Below are 17,103 nucleotides of genomic sequence, written 5' to 3' on the forward strand. Positions count from 1 at the left end.
TGAGTGTTAATTATTATAATTTTTTTAAAATCAAGATTACCAGAAGTTTCACAGCACATCAGAGAGCTCCTAAAATGCCACACTAGTGCCGGTTGGGAACCACTGGTTTAGCCAAGTCACCATAGTCACAAACTATGGATCTACTGATCATCACCACCTTAGTCCTGTACAGATCAATTTCCCTCAAGACCAGGAGTCTCAAACTCATTTTCTTCAGGGGCCACATTCTGTCTTCGCTGAGGTCCAGAGGGCCACACTGCAAATGTAATATATTACCATGCTGTCTAATTTCACAAAAACAGTACCCCTGTATCAATCTGTTGTGAAATGTTTGACCTTCCCTGATTGATTTCAGTGACTGTTAGTGGGCAGAATACAGTGAATGTTTGTACGATTACCTAATATATGGTGTTAAAAAGCTAGAGAAACCACTTAGAGAAACAAAGTAACCAATTACCTCATTAAAATAAAAATCATATTACGCCGTCATTAAATGCCTCGCCATCACAAAATAGCCAATTATCTTGCTACTATGAGAAATAAGTTATTACGATTTAAGTCAACTTATTCTAAAATAAAAATTATTATAATGGCCCGGGAATCATAAAGTTCCAATATAATGTGTGGTCTTAGATCATGGATACGGTTTCTCCCCTCTGGGCTCCCGAGTGGCGCAGTGGTCTAAAGACACTGCATCTCAGTGCTACCACAGCCGGCCGTGATTGGGAGTCCCATAGGGTGTAGGCCGTCATTGTAAGTAAGAATTTGTTCTTAACTGACTTGCCTAGTTAAATAAATAAAAAAAGGTGACATTTATAAAAAAAAAAAAAAAAAAAAAAAAAACACACTGTGGCTACGGCAACTCCTGTCCAACAAGGAGTGGTGGAACATTGTCTTTCTTTCTTTCCTTCTTTCTTGCCACACTTGGTGACTTGTGGTGGGCCGTACTGATATTACACACTGAAACTCGTACATTTGTGGCTGTTCCCCGATGAACCCGCTGGTGTACTTTCAGGTTGCCGCTTTCAGTGAATCTCCGATCGCACATTCTACACTGGTAAGGTTTCTCTCCTGTATGAATTCGCATGTGTCTGCTAAGGTCGCTGTGGGACGTGAAGCATTTGTCGCACTGTGTGCAGGAGAACGGCCGCTCACCAGTGTGGATCCGCCGATGTATTGTGAGATCGTAACATCTTCTAAACCTCTTCCCACAATGCTCACAGCTTTTGGGGCGTTCATCCGTGTGTGTTCGGGAGTGTACCAACAAGGCACCTGAAGTACTAAAACTCTTTCCACAAACGGTACATAAGAACGGCTTCTCCCCTCTATGCCACCGGAGGTGACCTATCAGTATTTGATGTTGAATAAATCCCTTCCCACATATAGAACAGACAAAAGGTCGCTCCCCGGTGTGTGTGCGTACATGTGATTGTAAAGTTCCCGCAGACCTAAAGCCTCTGCCACAATGTGAGCAAACATATGGCCTTTCTCCAGTGTGAACTCGATGGTGCTGTTTTAGAGCCACCTTTGTTTTGTATCTCTTCTCACACTGGTCACAATGGAAGGGCTTCACCTCAGAGTGAACGGTTTCGTGTCGTCTCAGCTCATATGAACATTTGTGACCCTTCCCACACTGGGAGCAGATGTACTTGTTCTTCCTGGTCTTCTTGGCTGAGGAGCTTTCCGTCTCACTGACAGGCAGGACGTTGTTCTCAGCTCCAGCTTCTCCAGAGCCCAGGATCCCACTGTCCTCCTTTGGATGGTTCTTCTTGATGTGCTCCTGAAGGGTGAGCCATCTCCTGTTGGAGAACTGGCACTGTGAGCAGGAAAAGCCCTGGGACTGGGGGGGCTTGGCTTTAGCTTGTCCTGCAGGTAGAAAACACAGGAGGGTGAAATAAGGGCTGCTGAGTTCAAAGTATCATTGCAGATTGTTGTCAGTAGCCGAAGAGGCGATAATATAAAGATATAGGTTTATTCATGCAGAAATCTGTGCACTAAATAGATCAAAACTAGTGGAGCTGTGCATTAAGAAATGTTTAAAATAAGTGACTACCGACTACGGCTGTGGCGGTCACAAAATTGTCAGCCGATGATTGTCTAGTAAATAAAGTCTAATTCATCCATGTAATATAGCCTACACCTTCACAATAAATCCATTATTTATTTTAGACAGGTCTAAAGAAACATGATATGAAGAAAATGTAATCTATTTCAGAAGAACAGAATAGCATACTGAGTTGTCCTGATGTGGCTATGTTAAATGGCTATGGGCTACACTAGTTAATTTAGTAGACAAGATTTTCTTAGAATTCCATGGCATTATTTTATAGTATAAAGTATACAATTGAACAAAGCTGAATAAAATAGAAAGGATATTTTCTGCAAACGATTTGAGGGAGTGCGCACATGCAACTATTCTGTGTTGAGAGGCCAACAAAAAAATAGGTACTCCTACAGTGGGGCAAAAAAGTATTTAGTCAGCCACCAATTGTGCAAGTTCTCCCACTTAAAAAGATGAGGCCTGTAATTTTCATCATAGGTACACTTCAACTATGACAGACAAAATGAGAAAAAAAATCCAGAAAATCACATTGTAGGATTTTTAATGAATTTATTTGCAAATTATGGTGGAAAATAAACTTTTGTTATTGACCAAATACTTATCTCAATACTTTGTTATATACCCTTTGTTGGCAATGACAGAGGTCAAACGTTTTCTGTAAGTCTTCACAAGGTTCACACACACTGTTGCTGGTATTTTGGCCCATTCCTCCATGCAGATCTCCTGGAAGGAAGGAGGTTTTCACTCAAAATCTCACGATACATGGCCCCATTCATTCTGTCCTTTACACGGATCAGTCGTCCTGGTCCCTTTGCAGAAAAACAGCCCCAAAGCATGATGTTTCCACCCCCATGCTTCACGGTAGGTATGGTGTTCTTTGGATGCAACTCAGCATTCTTTGTCCTCCAAACACGACGAGTTGAGTTTTTACCAAAAAGTTATATTTTGGTTTCATCTGACCATATGACATTCTCCCAATCTTCTTCTGGATCATCCAAATGCTCTCTAGCAAACTTCAGACGGGCCTGGACATGTACTGGCTTAAGCAAGGGGACACGTCTGGCACTGCAGGATTTGAGTCCCTGGCGGCGTAGTGTGTTACTGATGGTAGGCTTTGTTACTTTGGTCCCAGCTCTCTGCAGGTCATTCACTAGGTCCCCCCGTGTGGTTCTGGGATTTTTGCTCACCGTTCTTGTGATCATTTTGACCCCACGGGGTGAGATCTTGCGTGGAGCCCCAGATCGAGGGAGATTATCAGTGGTCTTGTATGTCTTCCATTTCCTAATAATTGCTCCCACAGTTGATTTCTTCAAACCAAGCTGCTTACCTATTGCAGATTCAGTCTTCCCAGCCTGGTACAGGTCTACAATTTTGTTTCTGGTGTCCTTTGACAGCTCTTTGGTCTTGGCCATAGTGGAGTTTGGAGTGTGACTGTTTGAGGTTGTGGACAGGTGTCTTTTATACTGATAACAAGTTCAAACAGGTGCCATTAATACAGGTAACGAGTGGAGGACAGAGGAGCCTCTTAAAGAAGAAGTTACAGGTCTGTGAGAGCCAGAAATCTTGCTTGTTTGTAGGTGACCAAATACTTATTTTCCACCATAATTTGCAAATAAATTCATTAAAAATCCTACAATGTGATTTTCTGGATTTTTTTCCTCATTTTGTCTGTCATAGTTGAAGTGTACCTATGATGAAAATTACAGGCCTCTCATCTTTTTAAGTGGGAGAACTTGCACAATTGGTGGCTGACTAAATACTTTTTTGCCCCACTGTATATGCTTAATTTCAAGTTAATGTAACTTTAGTTGTTCTACAAACATTGGGCTATATGTTTAGATTTGTAATACATTGTAAGGCTGCATGATGCGTCTCTAATGATGATTTGAAAAAAAGTTGCTTGAAAGGCATGAGCTCGGCTTTGTTTTTTGAGCAGGCTGTACACACTTGATCAGTCTCATTCACAATTTGATAAGCACTTGAAAATGCCTCGTATTTCAGAGTGGCATCCCCTTTGTGTGGCCGTAATGCACCCTAAAACAATCTATGCCTTTAGCGGCCAGTGGCCATTGTGCCCTTCTCCCAGAGTGCGGAGCACTCTGAATCACCGCTCACTCACATGGCTCTCCATCACATGATCAGGTCTTTCTCACAGGCTACAAGTGAAGACAGACACACCGGGAACGCAAGTGCGTGCGTCCTGATCCAATTCCGAGGTGCATATTGAAGATATTGGAAGAACTGTCCACATTTACTTTGTCAGCCATCAAGATGAGCAGGCCTAACAAACAGCAAAAGCACTAGCCTATGTCAATCTACTATCCCCCACAGTACAAAAGTCAACCTATTCTGTGCGAGAAATAAGTATTGCAAACATAGTCTGGGACTGTGGTGGGATGCGATAGACCCCAAATGAATACAACCACTAGCATCAAAAAACGCTTTTACGCTATGTGGCTGACGCAACAGATCAGAACGCTTAGCTTAAAATGTTGATAAACTAGGCCTCCCGGGTGCATCGCAGTGCCACCAGAGACTCTGGGTTCGAGCCCAGGCTCTGTCGCAGCCGGCCGTGACCAGGAGGTCCATGGGGTGACGCACAATTGGCCTAGCGGCGTCCGGGTTAGGGAGGGTTTGGCCGGTAGGGATATCCTTGTTTCATCACGCACTAGCGACTCCTGTGGCGTGCCGGGCGCAGTGCACGCTGACCAGGTCGCTGGGCGTACGGTGTTTCCTCCGACACATTGGTGCGGCTGGCTTCCGGGTTGGATGCGCGCTGTGTTAACTTCTTTGGGACAGGGGGGCCCGTATTGAGTAGCTTGGATAAAAAGGTGCCCAGAGTAAACTGCCTGCTACTCTGTCCTAAAAGCTAGAATATGCATATATTAGTAGATTTGGAAAGAAAACACAGTTTCTAAAACTGTTTGAATGATATGTGAGTATAACAGAATCAATATGGCAGGCAAAAACCTGAGAAATCCAACCAGGAAGTGGGAAATCTGAGGTTTGTAGGTTTTCAAGTCTTTGCCTATCCAAGATACAGTGGAAATGGGGTCATATTGCACTTCCTAAGGCTTCCACTAGATGTCAACAATCTTTAGAACCTTGTTTGATGCTTCTACTATAAAAGGAGGGGGGAATGAGAGTGGATTGAGTCAGAGGTCTGGCAGAGTGCCACGAGCTGGTCACGCGCATTCTCATCACTGGTAGCTTGCGTTCCATTGCATTTCTGAAGACAAAGGAATTATCCGGTTGGAACATTATTGAAGATTTATGATAAAAACGTCATTAAAGATTGATTCTATACTTAGTTTGACATGTTTCTACGAACTGTAATATGACTTTTCGTCTGAACTTTTGCCTGGACCTGCCAGTGCGTCGTCAGTTTGGATTGTGTACTAAACGCGCGAACAAAAGGTGGTGTTTGGACATAAATGGACTTTATCGAACAAATCAAACATTTGTGGAACTGGGATTCCTGTGAGTGCATTCTGATGAAGATCAGTGAATATTTAAGTGAATATTTAATGCTATTTCTGACTTTGTTGACTCCACAACATGGCTGATATCCCTTTGGCTTGCTTGGTCTCTGAGCGCTGTACTCAGATTATTGCATGGTGTGCTTTTCGGTAAAGCTTTTTTGAAATCTGACAGCGGTTGCATTAAGGAGAAGTTTATCTAAAGTTCCATGCATAACACATGTATTTTCATCAACATTTATGATGAGTATTTATGTAAATTGATGTGGCTCTCTGCAAAATCACTGGATGTTTTGGAAGCAAAACATTACTGAACGTAACGCGCCAATGTAAACTCAGATTTTTGGATATAAATATGAACTTTATCGAACAAAACATACATGTATTGTGTAACATGAAGTCCTATGAGTGTCATCTGATGAAGATCAAAGGTTAGTGATTAATTTTCGCTCTATGCTTTTTGTGACTCCTCTCTTTGGCTGGAAAAATGGCTGTTTTTCTGTGGCTATGTAATGAACTAACATAATCGTTTGGTGTGCTTTCGTTGTAAAGCCTTTTTGAAATCTGACACATTGGCTGGATTCACAACACGTGTAACTTTAATTTGGTGTATTGCATGTGTGATTTCATGAAAGTTAAATTTTTATAGTTATTTATTTGAATTTGGCGCTCTGCATTGTCACTGGATGTTGGCCATGCGGGACGCTAGCGTCCCACATATCCCAGAGAGGTTAACCTTTTCTCAATAGGGGGTGCTGTTTTCACTTTGTAAACATTTCGTTCCCAAATTAAACTGCCTCGTACTCAATTCTTGCTCGTACAATATGCATATTATTATTACTATTGGATAGAAAACACTCTCTAGTTTCTAAAACCGTTTGAATTATATCTGTGAGTAAAACAGAACTCAAGTTGGAGCAATTTTCCTGTGAGGAAGTGAGAAATCTGAAATCAGGCAGGCTGTTCTGGGGTCAGTTTATTCATTTGCATGTCTTCTATTGGTCGAGATGCACTGCATACGCCTTCCCCTAGATGTCAGCAAATAGTGAGAATTGGAATGGAGTTGCTAGGCAGATCTGAGGCCATATAAATGGGCTTGGAACGTGGGGTGCAGTCTTTTCAACATTCGCCATGACGCAAGACAGACCTCAGGATGGCGTTCTGGAAAGCTCCCGTTATAGGCCTTAGATATATCCGGCTCTGATTTTATTCGATATAGGTGTTAAAGACATCATAATGTTGTTATTTTAAACCGAGTTATATCAGTTTATAGCGATTTTCGGATATTTCTTAGTGCTGCGTTATAGTGAGTTGGACACGTCTTCGCCACATGGCTAATGTTTACTGCTAATTCCAAAGTTGAAGGCGACAATCTACAACCGAGCAACGATTCCTCTGGACAAAGGACAACTTGCCCAAGATTCTGATGGGAGCTCATCAAAAAGTAAGAAGTATTTATGATGTTAATTCGTTGTTCTGTTGAAAAATGTAAAACTACTATTCCGCCATTAATTTCGGTGCGGTCTCGCTTTAACGCACGCTGTATGTCGTAGTAACGTTAATTTTAAAAATCTAACACAGCGGTTGCATTAAAAACTAATGTATCTTTCATTTGCTGTCCAACCTGTATTTTTTAGTCAAGTTTATGATTAGTTAATGATTAGATTAGGTGCCTCTCCTAAGATTTCTCCCGACATTTTGTTGGCAGCTTGGCTACTATTCTCATTGTATAACCACGATTTGTGCCGCTAAATATGCACATTTTCGAACAAACTCTATATGTATTGTGTAATATGATGTTATAGGACTGTCTTCTGAAGAAGTTTGAGAAGGTTAGTGAAAAAATTAATATCTTTTGCTGGTTTATTCATTATCACTATTGTTGGCTTGAATCAATGCTGTTGTGTGGTTGGCTATTGTAGTAAGCTAATATAATGCTATATTGTGTTTTTGCTGTAAAACACTTAAAGAATCTGAAATATTGGCTGGATTCACAAGATCTTTGTCTTTCATTTGCTGTACGCTGTATATTTTTCATAAATGTTTTATGATGAGTATTTAGGTAATTCACGTTGGTCTCTGTAGTTATTCTAGTTGCTTTGGTGAGAGTTGTGATGGTGGCTGCAATGTAAAACTATGATTTATACCTGAAATATGCAAATTTTTCTAACAAAACATATGCTATACAATAAATATGTTATCAGACTGTCATCTGATGAAGTTGTTTCTTGGTTAGTGACTATTTATATCTTTATTTGGTCGAAATTGTGATAGCTACCTATGCAGGAAAAAAATGGTGGGAAAAAAAAGTTGTGTCTTTTGCTATCGTGGTTAGCTAATAGAAATACATATTGTGTCTTCCCTGTAAAACATTTTAAAAATCAGAAATGATGGCTGGATTCACAAGATGTGTATCTTTCATCTGGTGTCTTGGACTTGTGATTTAATGATATTTAGATGCTAGTATTTACTTGTGACGCTATGCTAGGCTATGCTAGTCAGCTTTTTTACTGATGGGGGTGCTCCCGGATTGTGATGAAGTAGAAGTTACGAAGCAGTGCGGCTTGGTTGGGTTGTGTTTCAGAGGACGCATGGCCCTCGACCTTCGTCTCTCCCGAGCCCGTATGGGAGTTGTAGCTATGAGACAAGACAGTAATGACTAACAATTGGATACTACGAAATTGGGGAGAAGGGGGTAAAAAAAAAAATCCTTCACATTATAAGCGCAGCAATGTGCACATGGTAGTACGCTATAAGCGCAAATGTTGCATTAACAGGAAAACACCATTATCAAAAGTGACCGCAAATGCAATGTACTGCTTTTATTATAGATATGCATTTTTAAAATGGTGAAAATTATCTTCCCCAAATTTGAAACTCACGTGCTGCTTATGTATGACAGTCAGGCTCTAACCCCTTGTAAAACTGATTAATGTGCTTAATTTTAAGTTATTTGGCCACTTTAGTTGTGATACAAACCTTATTAAAACATATAGGCATATGTGCTAAGCTACATGAAGTGTACAACTGTGATTCGAAAAAGTCGCAAAAAAAAAAAGGCATTGTTTCTTATGCTGGGCATCATTCATTCATCAAGTGATAGGCTAATATTGTCACCCATCAGAATATTCTTGATTTAATCTTGTCTTTACATATACTAAATAATATATGTGTGAAATTTGTTTTGATTCAGAATGGACCATTATCATGCACCTGTATCGAAAAAGCACATGTCATCTATGCACTTAAATAGTGACTGGAGGATGCTTTTCGCGTAGTTAATTTTCATCCCAGCCAGGTAGGCTATACTCCTGTTGTAAATATATGCAATTTGCTTAATGTTAGGAAAGTGGAGAAATAAAAATAGTAGGCCTAGTCTATAGAAAGCTGATGGGATCCTCCTCTTTTTAGTAGAGACCATCACTCTATTTTCTTGAGCAATTACATAGCATATAGAAATGTTGCGCAACATGAGCTCATGAATTGTTTAATTAGATTTTCGATTACATTTGCATTGATGTCAGGGTGATTAGAGGGACAATAGAGTGCTGAGTAAAAAGCAGATAGCAAGTTAGGTAGGCTACTAATGACCAGCAGCAGCATCAGAGCTTGGAGAAGCCTAATTACCGTAACTAAGCGGTCACGTGGAATTTGACTGCCTTCATGACTTGTGACCGCCAATGTGGCGGTAATACGGTCACCGCAACATCCCTACTACTGACCCCACTCTACTACTGGACAAAGTAATCAACTTCACCAACTCAGTTCGCCAGTGTATGGATGTATGCAATGTATTCCGCCCTGAATTTCCTTACCATTGATGGCCACTAATGATGGCTGTTTCTGCTGCCCAGAGTTCCCAGAGGATTCCCCAGCCTCTTCCAGTCTTTCAGCGCCCCCATCACTTCCCTCATTGGCGTCTTCGTCCTCCCCACTGACTTCTTGCTGTCCCTCACCACACTCCTGTTCTTTCAGTCCTTCAGCCTCTTCCTTCTCTCCCTTTCTCCTCACATCGCTCTCGTTCTTCACCGTGCCTTCTTCTATGCCTCTTTTGGTATGCTTAGACTTCAGTGAGGGAGCGAGGAAGGACAACGTGGACAGGATGTTATCAGAGTCATAGAACAAAAAATCTGGAAGAGAAACCACGTTTACACCCAGTTTTTATGCAAGTCATACCGTATATGGAATGTAAAATCAGGACAGCTCTTTTTTTATAAATGCATAGATAATTTGTTCGTTTGACATGGTGGGAGTTTTTGGTGCACGAAAATGTATTATGGGAGAAACGTCTTGATGCACAAATATTGACATAGTAACCACCAAATCGAAGTAAACTTTGTCATGTGATGTGTGGTCTTCCTTCTACAACTCGGGAAACCATGCAGTTTATTAAGCTACAGATGAAATAAATGAACTTCACAGGGTGGTGAAAATGCACAGTGCTGAGCTTGATGCTCCTTTCCAATAAATATAGGTGGTGACATGAAGGTCGATGCTAAGCTGCCATTAGACAAATATTCCTTGCTCTTATGCATAATATTCTCATGTAGACTAGACTACCTGCACTGCATCTGCGAGCTGTTGGCTGGCACATTTGTGACAAAACTATCGGTGATGTTGAAAATGCGATGGAAACACATTGAACTTTAGATTTTTATTCGGTACATGAAAACCTAAAGTATAGTGTGTGACTGCATCATCACCCACTGACTTGTATATCCGCATTAACACAGTTTGGTGAAAACACCACTGGTGGGAACACTTTCTTTATGCAGATTTTTTAATATTCGCATGAAAATCTGTCGCCAATTGGATGGAAACCTAACCAGAGAGAGAGAATCCAAATAACTCCAAATTCTCTTTCAGGAGAATCCCCCACAGGTATTTCACCCAGAGGTTAACAAGTTCAAATAGATCACCTGAGGGATCCTAACCTTTTTTTAGGTGCCCCAGATTTCTATGATGCTGCAGCAGTGTCTTCAGATGCTCAGGATCAGAGAAAGACTGCTGACACTCTTCCAGATCTGTAGGGGTCAGGTTGAGAATGGATGCTGTCTGAGAGGGAGAGAAGAATAAGCATGTCTGAAAAACAGAGAAAAGCGCAGTCCAATCCCACATGACCCCTAGCCACTACCCCATTGTTTATTTATTCATGGAATAGGGTCCTTTAAAATTACAATAAATCCTACATTTTAAGCAAGTGTACAAATGAACGTCAACATGTTTTAGATGATCTAATAGGATGGAGATGGAGTCAGTACCTGAGTAAAGCTGGGCACTGGCATCATCTCCTCCAGTCTGTCAAAGAACTGCCACACCAGTATCTGCAGCGCTGTGTCATACCTAGTGCTGTACTGTACAGGGAACACCTCCTTTAACACAGAGATAGAAAGGGAGAGTCAAGTGGTTTTAGCCAAGGCATATGTAGAAATGTAATGATATTCAATATTTGCCATGAAGTCATACTAGTCCTTTGAACAGAAAATGGCGCTGGAAGAAATGGCAGCAGTTTTACGGGCGCCCAATCAATTGTGCTATTATGCGTTTTATTTTGTGGATTTTGAAACTTATTTCGTACATAATGTTTCTGCCATCGTATCTTACGGCAAAAAAGAGCTTCTGGATATCAGGACAGCGATCACTCACTTCGGATTAGATGAAGATTTTTTCTTCAACAAGCAGGACATTCTCCGAACACCTGACAAGGCCAACATCCCAGTTATTTGCAAGAGGAAGAGACGCAGGTATAGAGGGCACAGAGCGGGATGCCTCGTAAGGATCCGCAAAAGGCGAGTGGGAAAGCTGCCGTTACCGTCCATATTGCTTGCCAACGTGCAATCATTGGACAATAAATTAGACGAGGTACGATCACAAATATCCTACCAACGGGACATCATAAACTGTATCCTGTTTCACGGAATCGTGGCTGAATGACGACATGGATTTTCAGCTAGCGGGATATACACTGCACCGGCAAGATAGAACAGCTCACTCCGGTAAGACGAGGGGGGGCGGTCTGTGCATATTTGTAAACAACAGCTGGTGCACAAAATCTAAGGAAGTCTCTAGATTTTGCTTGCCTGAAGTAGAGTATCTTGTGATATATTGCAGGCCACACTACTTGCCTAGAGAGTTTTCCGCTATACTTTGTGTGGCTGTTTATTTACCACCACAGACGGATGCTGGCACTAAGACCACACTCAGTCAGCTGTATAAGAAAATAAGCAAACAGGAAACCACTCACCCAGAGGCAGCGCTCCTAGTGGCCGGAGACTTTAATGCAGGGAAACTTAAATCAGTTCTACCTAATTTCTATCAACATGTTAAATGTGCAACCGGAGGGAATAAAATTCTACATCACCTGTACTCCACACACAGAGACGCGTACAAAGCTCTCCCACGCCCTCTGTTTTGGTAAATCCGACCACAACTCTATCCTCCTGATTCCTGCTTACAGGAAAAAAATTAAAGCAGGAAGCACCAGTGACTCGGTCTATAAAAAAGTGGTCAGATGAAGCAGATGCTAAACTACAGGACTGTTTTGCTATCGCAGACTGGAACATGTTCTGGGATTCATCCAATGGCATTGAGGAGTACACCACATCAGTCACTGGCTTTATCAATAAGTGCATCGAGGACGTCGTCCCCACAGTGACAGTACGTACATACCCCAACCAGAAGCTATTCGGCGCACGCTTTCAAGGTGAGGGACTAATCCAGAAGCTTATAAGAACTCCTGCTATGCCCTGTGACGAACCATCAAACAGGCAAAGCGTCAATACAGGGCTAAGATTGAATCGTACTACACCGGCTCCGACACTCGTCTTATGTGGCAGGGCTTGCAAACTATTACAGACTACAAAGGGAAGCACAGCCACGAGCTGCCCAGTGACACAAGCCTACCAGATGAGCTAAATCACTTCTATGCTCGCTCGAGGCAAGCAACACTGAGGCATGCATGAGAGCTTCAGCTGTTCCAGACGACTGTATGATCACGCTCTCCGTAGCCGACGTAAGACCTTTAAACAGGTCAACATTAACAAGGCTGCGGGGCCAGATGGATTACCAGGACGTGTGCTCCAGGCATTTGCTGACCAACTGGCAAGTGTCTTCACTGACATTTTCAACATGTCCCTGATTGAGTCTGTAATACCAACATTTTTCAAGCAGACCACCATAGTCCCTGTGTCCAATAACACCAAGGCAACCTGCCTAAATGACAACAGACCCGTAGCACTCACGTCCATAGCCATGAAGTGCTTTGAAAGGCTGGTAATGGCTCACATCAACACCATTATCCCAGAAACCCTAGACCCACTCCAATTTGCATACCGCCCAAACAGGTCCACAGATGATGCAATCTATATTGCACTCCACAATGCCCTTTCCCACCTGGACAAAAGGAACACCTATGTGAGAATGCTATTCATTGACTACAGCTCAGCGTTCAACATCATAGTACCCTCAAAGCTCATCACTAAGCTAAGGATCCTGGGATAAAAACCTCCCTCCGCAACTGGATCCTGGATTTCCTGACGGGCCGCCCCCAGGTGGTGAGGGTAGGCAGCAACACATCTGCCACGCTGATCCTCAACACTGGAGCCCCCCAGGGGTGCGTGCTCAGTCCCCTCCTGTACTCCCTGTTCACCCACGACTGCACGGCCAGGCACAACTCCAACACCATCATTAAGTTTGCAGACGACACAACAGTGGTAGGCCTGATCACCGACAAGACAGCCTATAGGAAGGAGGTCAGAGACCTGGCCGGGTGATGCCAGAATAACAACCTATCCCTCAACGTAACCAAGACTAAGGAGATGATTGTGGACTACAGGAAAAGGAGGACCGAGCACACCCCCATTCTCATCGACGGGCTGTAGTGGAGCAGGTTGAGAGCTTCAAATTCCTTTGTGTCCACATCAACAACAAACTATCATGGTCCAAACACACCAAGAGAGTCGTGAAGAGGGCACGACAAAGCCTATTCCCCCTCAGGAAACTAAAAAGATTTGGCATGGGTCCACAGATCCTCAAAAGGTTCTACAGCTGCAACATCGAGAGCATCCTGACTGGTTGCATCACTGCCTGGTACGGCAATTGCTCGGCCTCCAACCGCAAGGCACTAGAGGGTAGTGCGTACGGCCCAGTACATCACTGGGGCTAAGCTGCCTGCCATCCAGGACCTCTACAACAGGCGGTGTCAGAGGAAGGCCCTAAAAATTGTCAAAGACCCCAGCCACCCCAGTCATAGACTTTTCTCTCTACTACCGCATGGCAAGAGGTACCGGAGTGCCAAGTCAAGGACAAAAAGGCTTCTCAACAGTTTTTACCCCTAAGCCATAAGACTCCTGAACAGGTAATCAAATGGCTACCCGGACTATTTGCACTGTGTGCCCCCCAACCCCTCTTTTACGCTGCTGCTACTCTCTGTTTATCATATATGCATAGTCGCTTTAACTATACATTCATGTACATACTACCTCAATCAGTCCGACTAACCGGTGCCTGTATGTAGCCTCGCTACTGTTATTTTTCACTATTTCTTTACTTACCTATTGTTCACCTAATACCTTTTTTGCACCGTTGGTTAGAGCCTGTAAGTAAGCATTTCACTATAAGGTCTACACTCGTTTTCGGTGCACGTGACAAATAAACTTTGATTTGAAAGAGGGATTTATGACATCAAGATGTTAGATATCTCACCTGAAAAAAGTGTTCCCTCTTCATTGAGTCTTCTAGCAGAGTTTGGACCAGATCCACAAAGTTATCCTTTGAGGCCTCCACTTCTGTGTCTTTGCTCTGAATATGTAAATCACACACAAAACAACTGTAACCATCTACAATGAGAACTAGGTAAAGCAGACTTGCCATTACCAGACTGGTGTGTTTTACACATATTACAGGTTACTTACCCCTTTATGTGTTGTGCATGAATGGATTCTGTCCAGGTGGGGCTGGATGATTTTGTAGCCAGCTGGGCTAGACTCCACATCACGACACAATTCAAGAACCAGCTGACACAGAAGATGTATGCATTAATAAGAGTTGCCTGAACAATTTATATACTGAGGAAACAAACAGTCAAATATGTAACTGATCATGAGTGAACAGAAGTTGAGTAAATTGTGATGAGAGCGATCTTCTGTCAGCATCCCTTGTCTCTGATTCAGAGGGGTTAGGTTAAATGCGGAAGACACATTTCGGTTGAATACATTCAGTCGTGCAAATGACTAGGTAACCCCTTTCATCATACTTAAGTGGTAGACTTTTTCAAATGTTATTCTCCTGACTCCTACAGCGTACACCATTCCTAACTCTCAGCACTTCCACCGGTCTCACCCTCGCTCTCAGTCCCAGGATGAGTTGGACCCTCTGCTTGAGCGTCAGGAGCTCCGGAACCATCTCTGTCACCAGAGTCACAAACTCCTCCAGCTTCCCATACTGCATCACGTTACGCTGCTGAGCCACTTGCCACATGGATGCAGACATCAGACGTAGTGGTGGCACCAGGAGACGCAGGGAGGATAGAGGGAGATGGGGACCTGTCACCAGAGGAGGAAGTTAGACAGCTCATGTTAGTACTCTCCACTGTTTTCATGTGGCATTTGAGTCTGTAAAAAAAAATGGCTATATGTTTGAAAGTACAGTGTGAGTGTCAAGTTTCATGGGCAGCGTTTAGACAGGCAGCCCAATTCTGATCTTTTGACCAACCACATATTTGCAGAACTCATCTGATTGGTCAAAACACCAATTAGTGAAACAAGATCAAAAATGGGCTGCCAGTCCTTGCACATTTTAGCTAACTATTGGTATTTGTCCAGCCGTTAGCTTACAAGAGTGGCAGGGTCAGGCTTGTCGACGTTACAGACAATAAAAACCATTAACATAACAATTCTACAAACCTGAAAATGTTGTAGGGTCCATTTCCCCATTCACTTGGGGAAACTTTCCAATTAGCTAGCAGGTACGGCAAAGGGTGATTTTAAATGTTCGCTAGCTAACTATTCATTGCCAGCAAAACATCATCGACAGCTGGCCTGGCGAGTAAACAATGTGTCTCCCTAAGACATGGTTTTACTATTTTCTTAACTACTAGGCTCAGCTTGTCACAACCATTTAACTAGCAAATACTTTTTTTCTGCAACCAGAAATGTTTTCAAACGAGTCTCTGCAGCCTTTCTTCAACACGCTCAATTTCTTCCGCATTATGTGAGTCACGTGTTATGCAGCAGAGCCTCCCATTAGCTCCAGTGACCCCAACAAGGTGTATCATTTAAAGTAAACCACTGGAGGGAGGCAGAAACCTATCAAATTAAAAACGTCTCTACGTCTCAATTGTTAATCGTGACTTCCTCTCTTTAGCTTCTTGCCTCGCTTTTATCGTGTGAAGTTAGGTTTGTGGATATTTGTTTGTCATTTATGTTATTTTTAACACCAGCAAAACATTCGTTTAGATAGATGCTTAGGGCACAACTGTGTTATTGAGGGGGCGATATAGAATAGGTAGCATTTTTGGGGGCCTCATCAAAAGATCACACACCTTTGTGATTCCATGTACAACATACATGACGTGTTAATATGTCCAGGACGAGTTTGGTTTCCAACCGTTCATCGTAATCTATTTACATCCAACCACAGAAAGTCGCATGAGCAATTCAACACAAATATGGATGAAGAAAATGTAAGATACTAAAACCCTTTTAATTAACTGAAACTGTATGGCTAATAATCAAAATCTATTGCAATAGTTATAAGAATCACAATTATAACACGCAAAAATAATTAATATTTCCTCTCTCTGTTTCATAATTGTCCATCAATTTGCAAGAGGCGGAATGTATCTCACTGGAGAAAGCGAGTGAGCGAAACAGCGCCCCTCTGTCTCTGTATGTGTAGCCCATCTATCTGATGCTGTCTGGTCAAAAAGAGTATGATATTGTTGCCGCCCATAGCATTGAAACAAGGGGTAATTTTGCCTCCCTTGATAAAACGGGAGACCAAATGAATGGTCCTAGCACCCCCAAAAAAAGTGTCAAGGGAAGACAGTTTGGAATTGGCTTCACACCAATCACATCACATCAAAAGTCAAATGCCATTGACAGAAAAAAACTTGAATTGTTGCGTCTCGTTGTGTTGTTTTCCTCCAGTGGCTAACTAGCTTGCTAAAATTGGCCTTTCCTAAATTAGCCATGGAAGTGAGATAGGGATTTGGACTTGTGGTTTTACTTCATTCTCCGTACTGGCCAATGATTATAATGCTAATTCTGATCCAACCATAAATTCATACATTGTGCCCCTGCCCTGAGATGATGGAAGTTCAATATGTAGCTAGATGCAGTAGGCTAATGTTAACTAGCTGGCTCATCGTTGCCCACGAAAGGAAGTTAGGCTAGCGAGCAAGCATTTTAGCCAGGTAGCCTAGGACAACAAAAACTAAAAGCGTGTACTTTATGACAGAGTCATAGACCTTTTCGGCAACATGAGAGGAGGGTGGCATTGGCGTTTCTCTACAAGTAGGGTGAGTCAACATGTTCTTTACACACACACACACACACACACACA

The 17,103-nt window shown here is 42.5% G+C and overlaps 1 protein-coding gene across 1 annotated transcript; it reads right to left on the reverse strand.

Moving 5' to 3' along the window:
* Positions 1-853: 853 nt before the first annotated feature.
* Positions 854-15,731, reverse strand: LOC120030580 (zinc finger protein 239-like). Its single transcript, XM_038976003.1, has 8 exons — positions 15,444-15,731; positions 14,881-15,083; positions 14,454-14,555; positions 14,245-14,340; positions 10,803-10,913; positions 10,476-10,596; positions 9,357-9,671; positions 854-1,866 (listed from the first exon to the last, which is right to left on the reverse strand). The coding sequence occupies exons 1-8, from the start codon at positions 15,463-15,465 to the stop codon at positions 854-856; spliced, it is 1,983 nt and encodes a 660-aa protein (XP_038831931.1). The 5' UTR covers positions 15,466-15,731.
* Between the last annotated feature and the right edge of the window lie 1,372 nt (positions 15,732-17,103).

Source organism: Salvelinus namaycush, chromosome 36 (genome assembly GCF_016432855.1).
Source record: "Salvelinus namaycush isolate Seneca chromosome 36, SaNama_1.0, whole genome shotgun sequence".
Lineage (NCBI taxonomy): Eukaryota > Metazoa > Chordata > Actinopteri > Salmoniformes > Salmonidae > Salvelinus > Salvelinus namaycush.